This window comes from Marmota monax, unplaced genomic scaffold (genome assembly GCF_021218885.2).
Source record: "Marmota monax isolate L192 unplaced genomic scaffold, Marmota_monax_Labrador192_F-V1.1 WCK01_AAM20220418_F8-fsc00053, whole genome shotgun sequence".
Lineage (NCBI taxonomy): Eukaryota > Metazoa > Chordata > Mammalia > Rodentia > Sciuridae > Marmota > Marmota monax.
In genome coordinates, this window is record NW_026693153.1 from 5,369,725 (window position 1) to 5,384,211 (window position 14,487).

At 35.5% G+C, this 14,487-nt stretch overlaps 1 protein-coding gene across 1 annotated transcript in view; it reads right to left on the reverse strand.

Moving 5' to 3' along the window:
• Nucleotides 1–13,700, reverse strand: part of Zpld1 (zona pellucida like domain containing 1) — a 36,559-nt gene extending 22,859 nt beyond the window's left edge. Inside the window, exons 1-2 of the mRNA XM_046455397.2 lie at nucleotides 13,595–13,700; nucleotides 72–292 (exon numbers count right to left, since the gene is read on the reverse strand). Coding sequence (XP_046311353.1) covers nucleotides 72–292; nucleotides 13,595–13,700 — 327 coding nt within the window. The remainder of the gene's footprint in view (nucleotides 1–71; nucleotides 293–13,594) is intronic.
• Between the last annotated feature and the right edge of the window lie 787 nt (nucleotides 13,701–14,487).

Below are 14,487 nucleotides of genomic sequence, written 5' to 3' on the forward strand. Positions count from 1 at the left end.
ATTTCATGAAATGGTAAGATTTTTTTTATTTATGACCCTAGACCTAGCACACAGTGTCACACTAATCTTACCACTAAGTTGTTTCCACAGCCCTCCAAGGTGCTGAGATTGATGATGAAAATGACCACTGCTGGGAAGGTGTTGTTGTTGACGAACCCCCTGCAGTGGGAATCCCCATGCCTTCCATTCAGTGCCAGATCTGTTTCAGAATACCCCGAGAAAAGTACTGTGCAAAAATTAATCTTCATCGTAATAGTCTGCACTCCACAGTAGACATTGATGTCTCTTTCAGCTGAAATAAAAACATAAAAAAGCGCGGTAGAGTACACGAATAAATTTTACAAACCATGATACATTTATCATCATCTTAGTCTAACTCATTTCTGAACTTGAATATATCATAATCCAGTGTGCAAGTTATCAGAAGAGTGATCAGGAAAAATAGTCTTTGATTTGGCTATTTTAGGAGAGCTCTTTTGAGTGTAGAGATTATAGTTTACCTCTGTTTCCTTGTGCCTGCTGTTCAGTGGGTGTGCATTAAATGTCTGTCCAGTACTATTGAAAGAATTGAGTGGGAAAAAAAAAGCAGGTTACTGAGGAAATTCAGAACTAGAGTAACTGAATTATTCAGATCACCTGTCTAAAATGAAATTCAGTTCAAATGATGCATTTTCCCAAGTGAAAAAAGAAGCAGTTAAAATCCACCCTAAACCAAATTGTTAGGCACTTTGGTATTTGACAACTCATCTTATCCAGAATGTAAAAACAAAAGCCATCTAGAGGAATTAGAGTAATTCCTTTTTATTTGTCCTATATTAAATCACATTAGAAAAATAAATAAATAAATAAATAAATAAATCACATTAGACAAAGGGGATGAGAAATAGGGTGCTGATATTATGAACAGAAATGCATACCATGCTCTAAGAAAATTCTAATGACTTTGCATGCCAAAAAAAAAAGGAATGAAGTAGGCAGGAAATGTAAAGCATAATTTGCATTGTTCTCTGTGACTCCATGAATAAGAACTATCCCAGGTCTGTGGAATACAGCACAAGCGTGAGTGAATGCACACACACGCATGCACGCGCGCGCACACACACACCAGCTTTCCATAACTTCATTAATTATTTTTCCACATATGATAGAGAGTTTGGGATTCTTCACTGGCAGAAGATTTCACTTTTACCAGTTTGGTGACTTCTATGAATTGAATTGTGTCCTCACCCCCAAAACTATAGTGAAATTCTAACCCCTCCTTGTTCGGATTGTTTTTGGAAATGGGGTTGTTGTTCAATTAGTGAAGTGAAGAGAAGGTCATACTGGAGTGGAATGGGCCTCCAATTGAATAACACTGATGTCATTATAAAAGGAACTACTATGAGGAGACCAGGCAGAGAGAGAGCACCAGGTAAAGACAGGGTTGGAGCCATACATCCAGAAGCAAGGCACACCCAGGACAGTCCTGGCACACCACCAGAAGCTGAGAAGAGGAGAAAGGATGCTTCCCAGATTCCCAGAGGGAGCACAGGCCTGCCTTGATATTGAGCTTCTGGCCTTCAGAACTGTAAGACAATAAATTTCTAATGTTGTAAACCACCCCATGAAACAATAAATTTCTATTGTTTTAAGTCAACTTTGTTGTATTCTGTTACCGCATGCTAGGAAACCCAGTACAGTAACCTCACCACCTTCTAACTCTGCTTTTCCTTTTAAATAAAGACGCTGACGCAAGCTTCAGCTTTTCAAAATGTGAAAACAAAGAAGAACTGACTATTTGGAGAATTTACCTTGATTGAAATTCAAACAAATAAAACATATTTTGGGCAAACGATAAGAAATTCACTAAGAAATAATTAAATGTCATTCAAGATTTTTACCATAGAATTAATTTGCTTAAATAATTCAGCCCTAATTTAACAGTAGAAATGTTCAAAATCATATTTCTTTGGAATAATTTTTCACTATACATTTTTTTGCCAGCAAAATGAGTCATATTTTGAGGCTGTAAATAAGTATGTACATAAATTTCTATGTTTGGTAATAGGTTTAAACTCATTGTAATTATACATTAAAAAGGACAGAATTTTTTTTTCCCAAACAAAAGGCAAATACTAGGCTGGGTATTATGGAAAATTTCAAGCAATATTCATTTTATGAGTAAAAAAAATGAGATAAATTATTTAAGAATACATTTTATCACTATAAAAATAATACATAGCATTTAAATTGGGGGGGGGGGAATATCTCTATACCCTTTAGCAACATTAACTGTTGCAGTGCAACTATTATTTCTAAGTGATATTCTTTCCTAAAATAGTATAGTTCATTTCAAAAAATGCTTTTTGAGTATCTGTAAGCTTTAAACTACATCTTAAACTCATTGATTTTTCTCCATCTACTTGCTATTCCTGGGCCCATTATCATTATCTTTCCTCTGGAACATTGCATTAACTTCCTAACTGGTTCTTTTACCTCCACTTTCAACCATTTTGCTTAGTACAGTTGTTAACACATTAATGCGGTTATGTCCACTTCTCCCTCAGATCTCCAACAGTTACTCTTTTCACTTAGTTCAAAGTCCACATCTTGAGCCAGGTTCTCAAGGCTCTTCATGATCTGCCATCTGTCCAGCACTGCATTCTCACTCCTTCTCCTACCACACTACTCCCTTTATCTATTACACTGAGTGTCTTTCAGTTATCTGAAAGCATCCCACAGAGTGATAGAGTGATAGATGTTCAAATAGTGGTTATCTCCTAGGGTGGAATTTTCTCAAGAAAAACTTGAGGGGAGATAAAAATGTTCTCTATCTTCCTCTGGATGGGGCAATATACATGTATACGAATGTTAGAATTTCAAACTGCATTAAGATGGTACAAACTACTTCAGATTGGTGCATTTTACTAGGTATACATTACTCCTCAGTAAAGTACTGTGAGCATTTAAAAAATCATGACACAGCTTTATGCACAAGACCTTCATACAGTGCTTTCTTCTGCTTGAAACACTCCTCTATCCCCAAGCCTTGATTAAGTTACTTTACTCATCTATTAGGTCTCAGGTTTCATTTCCTTTTCCCAAAGATTCCCCTGATCACAAATCAAAAGTATGCCCCTTTATTTTACATTGTCATATTGTTTTTAAAACATTTGTATATTTCTCCAGTAAACTGAAAGTCACAGAAGGAAAAAAAAAAAGCTATTATATTCACTGATGCACTCCACGAGTAATTACTTAATTACTCAATAATTACTGGACAATAGATTGCACTGAGGGTTTAAAAATTAGTCATCCAGAAATAGGCAAAGTGATATAGGCCTCTAATCCCAGAGACTGGAAGACCGAGGCAGGAGGACTACAAATTCAACACCAGCCTCAGCAACTTAGTGAAACCCTGTCTCAAAATTTAAAAAAAATAAAATAAAATAAAAATAAAAAGGACTAGGGATATAGCTCAGTGGCAGAGCATCCTTGGGTTCAATCCTCAGAATCATAAAAGAGAGAGAAGTAGTGGTCCTGTGTCTGTTCTGAAGTGTATCTGAGTCAAGGAGAAGACACATTAAAGTGGCCCACATTGACATAAACATCCATCCAGAGAGCTTTCAGGTGGCAGAGAAAGCCAAGCTCACCTAGTTAGACCAGCTGGTTAGGAATGCCTTCCTGAAGAAGATGGCATTGATTTTAGTTTGAAGTATCAATAGAAGTCAGCTATGTAAGGGGAAGTGTGAATAATGAAATATGCTCAGGCTGATTGGGAGCCAGACAATTTCATTTTCATTAGGATTTAATATGTAAAGGGAAAAATGACAGGGAAGGAGACCATGTGGCAGGCACAAGAAAGATCAGAGGAAACCTTTACAAAATGATCTTAAAAAACAGTTTCTTCAGGGTAACAAAATGTTTACCTGAGTGTCCAATCCAATCCCCAGCTATTAGAGAGTTCACTGAGAATTTGCTTTAGGCTCAGTGAACAAGTTTAATTGCACTGCATGATAAAGTAAATACATATCAATAAATATGTCACCGAAAAGAGATATGTCACCAAAAAGAGTTATCTTTATCCTTAATTTAAACCAGCCCCAAACTTCAGCTTCCTCACCTCTGTTGGATGGGATTAACTGATGCTGAGAATACCTTAACAAATGGAGATGATTGCAATATCAAATGTAAAGCTCTCTTTTGCTTTCTGCTTTACAACTGAAGACTTGTAACCCCTGTATTGGAACTGAATCTGCTGTAGGCTGATCCCACCTGAAGATATGGTCACGAATTAAAGGCTTTGAGCAGTGTAAGAAAAAAAGATCTGTTCAAATCCATTCTAAACCAGTTTTCTAAAGACTTTTTACTAGCCTTCAGAGAGAAACACATTTTTTTTTCTTTTTTTCTCCTGGTTGTAGATACTAGAGACATTAATTCAGCTAAACTTTACCATTTAGGAGGCTTTGAGGGGAAAAAAATGATACTTCATGTTGTCAAAGGACAATTTCTGCCAAAAGAAGAGATTTTTTTTTCATAGTTACTGAATAACCATTGCTTTCAACAGCTAAATATTTTGAGTTTTTTACTGTCCATGACTGGCCTGAGTTAAAACATTCCTTAGTACAATACTTGAGTATTAAACAATGAGTACAAGTTAATGACAAAAATATAAAGAAATACATATCTTTAGAGGATGATGTTTAATATTTTAGGTATAAAGATACCAAATGCATTTAAGCTGCAGAACTGCTTACAGAGCTGATGTAGTTATATTGCCAAAATGTCAATATATTGCCCTGAAATTTTTATCCAAGCTATTTTTATAGAAATATTTAGAATACAATATTCAATCAAATTGGTAAAAATAATGTTCTATACTCCACTCATATATCCATCAGGAAATGGTATAGTTAGTCTGTCTCACATTTTCTAAAATTATGCTAATTCTAAATAAGCTGTCACACTGCCAACCATCTACTTTATCATGTATAAAAATGTGTTCTGCCTTTGAGATTCGTAAAATAAAGTTACCATGTAAATGGGATTCCAAGGGGATGGATCCCATTCCATATATGTAAATCAAGATACTGCACAACTTCTTTATCCTTGGTTGTCCTATTCCTAGAAACATTATTCCCACCTTCTCCTTAAGACACACTTTCAGACAACATATTTGCAGCATATCATACATCTATCTGATAAGCATACCTAACTTTGTTCTTTCAACAATTTCAAAGTCAACTTGCTTAAATCCAGCAACATCCTAATGAAGCTAGATTCTATTAGATTTTGATTCATGGAAACATTTTCACCTTATCTAAGTACTGTTAATGGGATACCTATACTTCCTTTCACTAGCATTAGATGGTTTAAATTTTTTGATTATGTTATGGAATAATAAGCACACAGATCAATTCAATTAATCATACAATTTGCACAAGTATTTCTTTAACACAAAGATGTCAATGCCCCAATATTTGGTTCAAGATGTCCCAAATTACATGCCATTTCATGTCAACAAATTACTCAAAAGAAAAGCACCTGTTGTATACATATTATGTGTAAGTCTCTGTGCCAAACAGAAGATGAAAACATTAACAAGATACTCCAGTATTCAAGGAGCTTTGGTTGAATAGAGGAGGCAGAGGAAAATAGCCTGGTAAAGGCTATTTTACCAAGCCTAAAATGGTAAAGGCTTGTGAACAGTATCAAATATACTGTACCAAACCCTGTATGGGTAGAGTACAGGTGTTTGGGAGGTGATTGTTAGGAAGGAATGGAGTAATTCCAACTGGCTAAATTTGATAAGAATTTGATTAAAAATGAAATGAAGAGAAGGTGTGTCATTAATGGTCGTGTTTCTAACTTTGGTATTTGAGTGAATTATTTCTGAGGACAAAGAAGTCAGGATGAGAAAGTTGATGAGCTTAGTTTTTGAGATGACATTCAAGCATAAATGTAGAGAAAGTAGTTGGAAATATGAGTATAAAATGTCAGGGAAAGAAAAGAGCAAGAAACATAAATTTGAGAATTATAAATACTCAGTATTTTCAACAATTAAGCATAACAACTTTGAAACTAGCCATGAGAGCACTCAGGTAAAAATAGAAATAAGCTGAGACCAGAAAAATTGTATCAAAGTTGCCTTTCAGTGAAACTTACCCTAGTTATCAGGATAGAGTGCAATCATCCTCTTGTGTCCTGTCCCATGTCACTTCAATTGTGAGTCTACTATATCATTTACATTTTATCTGGGAGTGGATATTTGCTTTCTTGTTAGCTTATGAACTCACAGAGAACTCTAGGTTTTGGTACTTGGCAGATATTTACTAAAATACTTTTTACTATGATTCTTTCATAAATAGTGTTCATGATGTCTAACTCTTTAATATCAAATTCCAAGATTCACATTGAGAATATACACACAATTGAGGTGGGTTCATTTTGACTGCCCAGAGCTCATATTTCCTTTCTGTCCTTTGCCAAATGCCTGAGATGATTTCTCTGTTTTCAAATTTTGGAATGAACATCAATATTCTTAATCACCAAAATTTTCTATGACTTTAAAAAACTCCATTTAAATCTAGGAAATTTGCAGATGTTTGCAATTTGTTTAGGTATTTTAGTTTTTTAACTAAAAAAACTAAAGTCTTGGTATTAGTTTTGTTAAGTAGTTATGTTACATCAGTTGTATTGATGACTTTAAACATTTCCCCTTAACAGTGATATATTTTGCTGATTTCTATTACCATTAGCAGGAACAAGTACATAATTACCAGGTGGGGATGACCCAAACACTGTGGTTTCATTCATAAAGCAAGCAATACCATTATGAATACCATGCTCTAAATATATTTCTTATACTTAACAGTGCAAACAAATCACTGGAGAAACTTGTGAAAATGCAGATTCCAATTCAGTAGATATGAAGTGGGGCCCTAAGTTTCTGCTTTGCACAAACTCCCAGGTGACGCTGATGTTACAAGTCTTTCAGTCAATTGATTAAGTCACAACTATGTATTCTGACTGGACAGAAGCTCTTAGGTGGATTCCACTTGGAGAGGTTAAGCACACCCATCAAATACCTTTGTATGATCACATGTTCACAAGAGAGACAAGTTCAGATATAAAAGGGACAGGATGGAGAGAGACATAAATCATGCCTAACTCCCTTCCTTGTCTGAGAACTTAACTGGTTTTAAATCTCAGTGAAAGAGATCTCATAAAAGTCTCTGAAATGGATCTTAAGTCAGTCTACTTCAGTGCTCCCATGGCAACCTATGCAACAGAACTGGGAAGAGGATCCGTCTTCTCCTGCTCACATTTCTACCCCATTCCACAATCACAGCACTTTAATAAGTAGGTGAGGCTCAATGGCCCACTTTAAAAGCCAGCTATGCCAAGTGGAGGAGTTTCTCACAAGAAACTCCAGTAGCAATAGTAGTGCCTGTGCCTCTGTAGCCAAAGAGTCCCCAGGAAGTGTCTACTTCCTGGCCATGTGTGAGATGCTGCCTTGGGGACTCTGAAATAAAGGAGAAGACACAGGGACCCCTGGGGGTGAGGGTCCACAGCAGGTGGAGGCAATATGTTTTAGATGCAAGGATCATGTAAACAGGATATACTGTATCCACAGGTATTTAAGAGAAATATTGGTTTAAAACTGATAATATAAACAATAACCTATTCAACATAGTAGGAAACTTCTGTATGCTGAAGAGTGACATAGAAAATTTCATAAGGCAATAATGTACTTCCTGAGCTCCATAAACATTCTAATACTAATTTATACCATCTTCGTAGATTCTAAGAGTAATTTATACATATTTTCTGCTTCTATTTCTAAAATGAGCATGGTGATATTTGTACTACAGAAGCTTACAAATTGACTAAAAACAGATGCTATGTGCATTATTCTAGCTCATTTTTAAACTTATCTTTCCTCCCACCAAGTTTTTATACAAGATTGAGATTTCGGTACTAAAACAGCAAGAAGTCCTAAAGGGGTATTGATATTTCATCTATGCAAAATACCAACAGCTGATGAATTTGAAGTGGATTAGGAATTCAAGCTTTCTCTCCACATTGAACAGGTTTCTTGTCACCTTAGTTTTTCATTACAACATCTGTTTCTCGTTAGCAAATACAAGCTGTTGTTTCAATGCTGTGAGAAATTCATATGCAATCTGAGGCAAACTTTGCAGACTTAAAATCATACTAGCTGCTCCACACTTTGGAACCAGAAAAGTTTGGTCATCTTTTTCAGGGACAGGGGAAAAAAATAATATGTGTATGTGCGTGTGTGTATGTGTGTGTTTTACTTGTACAGAGGAAGTATAAGATTCATGCAATAAATAGTTTCATTAAAATACAGTGGAGTATGGACCCTGAATTATCCAGTCACTGCACTTGCTAACTGCTCTCTTCACTACACTTTATCACTACAGATTATTCAGAATTTGGTCAGTCATCACCGCTTGAATCAGTTCTTCTGTCTCATCTGGACAGAAATTGTAGTTACAGGTGCAAGACAGAAAGCAGGCATCCTCCTGACAACTTAGAGGCCAAAACAGTGCCACTGAGCATGCAAGTAGGAGAACAGGCCTTTCTTGTCTGCACAGAGGGCCAGGATATATACCTGGGACAGTTACTTCATTCTCCATGTTTACTTCATCTTTGGGCAGAGAACAATGCAATGGTTAAGCAAAGTCTAACACATAATTAGTTCATTTTCCTAACCCACCTATGAATTCTATCCATTAAATTAATGATTCTTGATTTTATTTTCCTTGCAATTTATTTTATTTTTTTTTCATTGAAATATTAGTAGGTGTTACCATATATTCCCTTAGTCAAACAGGTCTTGAAAAGGAAAACAAATTGCCCTGCTACTTGACTTCAGATTCTTTAATATGGAGGTTTCCTTTGAGATTCTCCATCCCTATATCATTTTTTAAAAAACAGCCATTCAAAGTTTATTTTTAGGCTCCAGCATTTGATAGACAGTGTTCCAGTTTTATAGCTTTGTCAATTACTAGTTTTGCAATATTAGAAGCAATTTTTAATCCTCAATTCCTTACTGTAAAGAGAGGTTTAAAAAACATTGTGTATTTGTTGAGAGGAGTAAACAAGAATTCTGTGATATGCCTACCATTCAATATATGGAGCATACTGCTTCCTTCCTTGTTAGTGTTATTTTAAATAGAAACCAAATTACAAGTTATATAACACAGAGTTAAAATGGGCTTCTTATATTAGTTAATCATAAGACAGTGTCAGGCAATTAAATCTCTGTCACCAAAAACCCACTTGCCCCTTGGTCATATCTGTATCATTAAATAACTCTATAGAGATCTGCATGTTTAGACTAAGTCTCCTACATCATTGCTGTCCAAAATCAGGTGCTAGTGTCAAAATACATCCATTAATCACAGTGTTCAAGCGCATTTATCTGTAGGTTTTACCCGGCCAAATAGCTTTTTGGTACCCCAATAGTCAATTGTTTTGAGTTTTATTCAGGGAAGAGTACAACTATAATTTCAGTGAAGAATGAGGCTTTTCCTGGCTATTGGCTTCGGTAGGCAAGAGTTAACTACCTTTAGAGTTAGAGGGTATCTCTTTAAATTTAAATGAATTAGAGCATAGGGGTTATCTTGGCCCAAGAATAAATGCCAAGGAAATTAAAGAAAATAATTCTAATGCCAAGAAACAGCAAAGGTCAGATAGGGTGAGATGATTACTCTCCTCATTATTAACATTGCTTTGCATTTAGATAGCCCCTTTCCTTTGCCAGTCTCATTCTCATTCTGCCTTATTGCTCAGGGTCTGAGCAGCTTGTGAAGCTCCTAATGACATCACAGATGATCCCGAGTGGAACAGAAGCCAAAAAGTCAAGAGGGCAATGAGCAATTAACCTTTAGGCTTTATTTGTTCATTTTGTTCTTCTTGAACACAACATGCAAGAAAAAATGGGTATTAAATAATACCTATAAAACTTAAATCCTCTTCTGGAAATTCTAATTGTACTTGTATTTTAGGGTTTTTGTTTTTTTAAATACAAATCTTTAATTATAACAATGGTGTGAGGGGTATCTTTGTATACATGTTAGGAAAGTTTGGCTATTTGTTGCCAGAGCCAGATAATACTAAATATTAGCCCTAAAAGTGCTAATATTTGTAAAGAAAAATTCAAATTAAAATAAGAGCTTTGACTTTCCCTGTTGAAAATTAAAAAAAAAAAAAAAAACTCCTCCCCCTGTCTTTTCTTAAAGCATTTTCTTTGGAGAACTTGGAATTTGTAAATAATTTCCTCTCTCTTTGAAATATAAATAAATCCTTTTTGAAACCAAGATAGGACTTTCATAAACCTTATGACCCAGGATGTCTTTCTCAAGGACCAGGGAACCATCCCTTAGAACTGTAAACATTAAGGAAAATAGCACCCATATCTCCCAGTAAGAAGATGGGAGCCAGACTTAGTGTGAGCCTTGCTTCAAAGTGCAAAATTACCTCCTGTCATAAAGACATAAGAAGTTAATTTTTCTACTGGATAAAACCAATAAGCTAACACAGATGGTCACCCCAATTACCAGGTGGATCTAGGATATGTGACAAATGGTGCTGTCATGTCATTTTACTTGAAGACCAGTTATTGCTAATCTTGAAAACATATATATATATATATATATATATATATATATATATATATATATATATATATATATAATGGGCTGCATCTGCCTGGATATATAAAAGGGTGAGATTTCTTTCTGTCTTTGCAATCTTTTCTTTATTGCCTTCGATGTGCATCACATTCTGAGTTTAATGCTTATTCAATGATAAAAGTGTTTCTTTATCTACCACCTTGATAGAGAAGATTTGGGGATTGGGAGAAGATTTTGTTTTCAATCCTATTTCCCCAACATACAATTGTGCTTTACTTGGAAAAATGGATACCAGAAGATAACCGAATACACTATCACTTGTTCTTAACCATAATATACACTAGTTCATCTGATCAATACATTCAGAGATTCTGGCAATACGTGTTTGGGGCAAAGTTGTAGAATCCACATATTCTAACTATCCAATGTGATTTTGTTGCAAATTTATAAATGAACACTTTATCATCATTTTTAAAGATTCTCCATGATAAGCACTTCTACTTGCTATCCTAGTCACTCTTTGGCTGTTCAATATGTTTTATTCGCACGTCCATATACATATAACTGGAACATAGCTAAATCCTCTCTGCTGAGCAAACTTTCTACATCTTAGCTTTCTCCCCACACATCACAGGAGCAGGTCTTGATCACCCTTCGTGGGCCTCTGGCCCCATTCCTCTGAAGGCCACCAGCTCCCGCTGCATAAGGAGGGGACAATGATTAGCACCTCTCACTCCTTCTGCCTGTTTCTTCATTGTTCCTTCTCTCCTAAATCAAAGAAACAGCTGGAACTTTGCCAAGGTTGACTCCCCTACCTGCATCATTCATCTCTTCTGTATTTTCTTTGCTCTTTTCATCAATTACTTCCTTATTAGTATTTCCAATCTCTGAATGCTTTCCCATTACTCAGGAATCTCTAGTCTCAAATACACTTTTCTCATTTCAATTTGTGATTCAGATTGATCGTTGTTTTCCTTTACCATAAAAGTTGTCTATATTGTCTTTTTGAAGCCCTTTATTTTTCTGCCCTCTATTAATTGCCCACACAGCAACAAGGAATTCTACTCTCACATAGCTATCTTCAGTTGTGACCTCCTTTCTCAGACTTAGGTACATATTTCCTACTATTGGATAGAAGTTGCCACTATACTTTCTTTCTTAAAAAAAAAAAAAAAACCTATAAGCTATGATTTCTAAACCCAAACCTCCTTTCTGAAGCATGCAAGTGTCCTATATTTTTGGTGTCATCTAACAGCATCAACACCCAGTTGTTCAAATTCAATGCATCCTCTGGTCTTCCCCTCCTCTTATCTCTCTCAATCCAATCCCTCTCAAGTCCTGCTGAGTCCAGCTTGAGGACCTCATGAACTTGCCTCCTTCTGCTCCTACCACCCCTGCCTTCCCAGTCTGTCTGCTCCTAGTCTCTTCTTTGTTTTTTAACTTTTCCCAATGTCTGTTTTCTAAAAAAAATGTGAGCACATCCAACCTCTTAAAATGTATCTTTAAAAAAGACCCAGTGGCTCTCCAAGGTCTACAAAATAAAAGCAGAACACTGTCATTACATGATACGATAGACAAAGCATTCTTGCCAAAACACTTGAACCTGCATTTACCCAAGCCTCTAGCTCTAATTAATTTACAGGCTACACAGACAAAAGGGAATGTGCTGAATGATACCATGGGTTTGCAATCAGTGAAATCCAGTCTCAGAAATATATTGAACAAGCAACCAAATTAGAGGCAACTTAGCTGAGTATTAGCAAATACCAAGGAATTATTAAAAATATTGGGTGTATACATGAAGTAAATTTCTTGTCCATCAGATATATACACTGAAGTATGAATAATAAATTTCCTTTAAAATATTCCATGAATGGAAGTAATGAGGAAATAGAGAGAAAATAAAATTTATAAATGTTGATCATTGATAAAGGTAGATGATAAGTATGAGGGCTTTAAAAAAATCTCTATTTTTATATGCTTGAATTTTCCATAATAAAACAAGTAAAAAAAGAATTAGTTTATGATATTCAGAACCATTAATGACTCTTAGCACACTTTATAATCTTACATTTAAGTGCTCCCCACCATGACTTCTATTTTACTTCACAGGCCACAAACTTAGACTTGGTCTGGGCTTAGGACATCATTCAGAAACAAGCTAGGATTTATTCTGAGGTAGAAATCTCACTTGTAACTCCTTGCCCTTTGCTCCACGCAGGTGTGCTATTGTGCTAGCATGCTCCAACAGGACTTAGGCAGATTTAGAGAAAGCACAGTATGGCCAAAGGTATTCAGTTTGCATGACAGACATGGAAAAGTAGTTTCTGATTCCCTAATCTTTATTTTATAAGTGTTGAATCATGGTTCTATAACTCTAGTTAATATAAAATGACAAATACTTTAATGCAATGTGCAGAACTTTCTCACTGAGTGCAGATTTTAGGAAGCTGGGGAATATGTCCACCAATAGGGTCAGAATCTCATGTCTGTCACAACTTAATGGGTTTCTGTGAAATTCATTCTGCAGCTGACCTGTGTACTTTGATGATGACCAACATTTCATTGACAGAGTATTTTGAAGGTGTCACATAATATTTCACAGTAATTTTCTTAACCATTATTCTTAAATAAATCTAGTTGCAGATAAAAAAGTCCTCCAGCAAATTTTTGAATGAAATTAGCCTCCCCAATTTCACTACCTACCAGTCAATATTTTTTACATTCATGAACAGCCATTATAATAATATTAACTTTGATGAACACTTTGTATGTTAATGTGGGTATAAATTACAACTCCAGAAAAATGTCTCTTGTCATTTGCATTTGTTAATATCTGCTTAATATAAAAGGAGAGACCCCCATCTTCCCTATGTATTTAAATGATTTACTATTTTATCATAATCACTCCTTTCAGGAGCAATTAGTGCATAGATTAGGTTCCAACTTACCAGGAAATCTACTGTGGAGGTTGGCATCACAGTTGTAACCATTGAACTGAGCAGACACCGGAAGCACTCTAATTGTTAGAAGCAGCAGCAACCCTATTTGTTCCATTGCAGCACCTAGAAAAGAGTTATTTATGATGTCGATATCACCAGCCTTCACTCCAATGTGCTGGAAGGACTGAGGCTGATCTCAATGTACTTTTGGATAAGGGTGTCATGCATAGAAAGCCAAAAGAAAATAAAATTATAAAGTTTTACTCAAATAGCCATGTAGTCAAAGCTCACTGAAGGCCCACGGATTATCAGAAATAATTAACAAAAACAAAAGCAAAGATTTTGGTTATGATATTTTAATATTATTTTCATTATTAGGTTTCAGTTTGCTAAGGGTGAGAAAGTCTAACTTTTGTACTAGAAAAGCTAAGGTATAAATCATAATGACTGAAACAGAAAAAAGGTATTATAAATAGGAAGAACTCAAACCAAACATCTGGCCGCACAGTGAGTGAAGCAGACTCACCAATTTAGAGACAGCTGATCATTTGTAATATCAACATACTTAAGGTCAGAGGATTCCAACACTCAACCCACAGTTCTAAGAGAATTTTCAATCTTTTCATGACCAAGTAATGTCAAAAAAAATTTCTCTTAGCAAAAGAACTCAAGACTACTCCAGCCTCTCAAAATTCAATGGTTTGGGTATAATTTTCTCAGGAAATACATGGATAAATCAAAAGGGAGACCAGGAAAACAGTATGGGTGAAGCTCAGAATCTTCTAATAATGGCTCTTGATGAGCAATAAGGTCTGATGTGAATGTGTGAAAACATGGAACTCAGGAAAAAGTGATGGAAATTGGTTTTAAAGATGTTAATGTAGGTTGGACAAATAAATGGA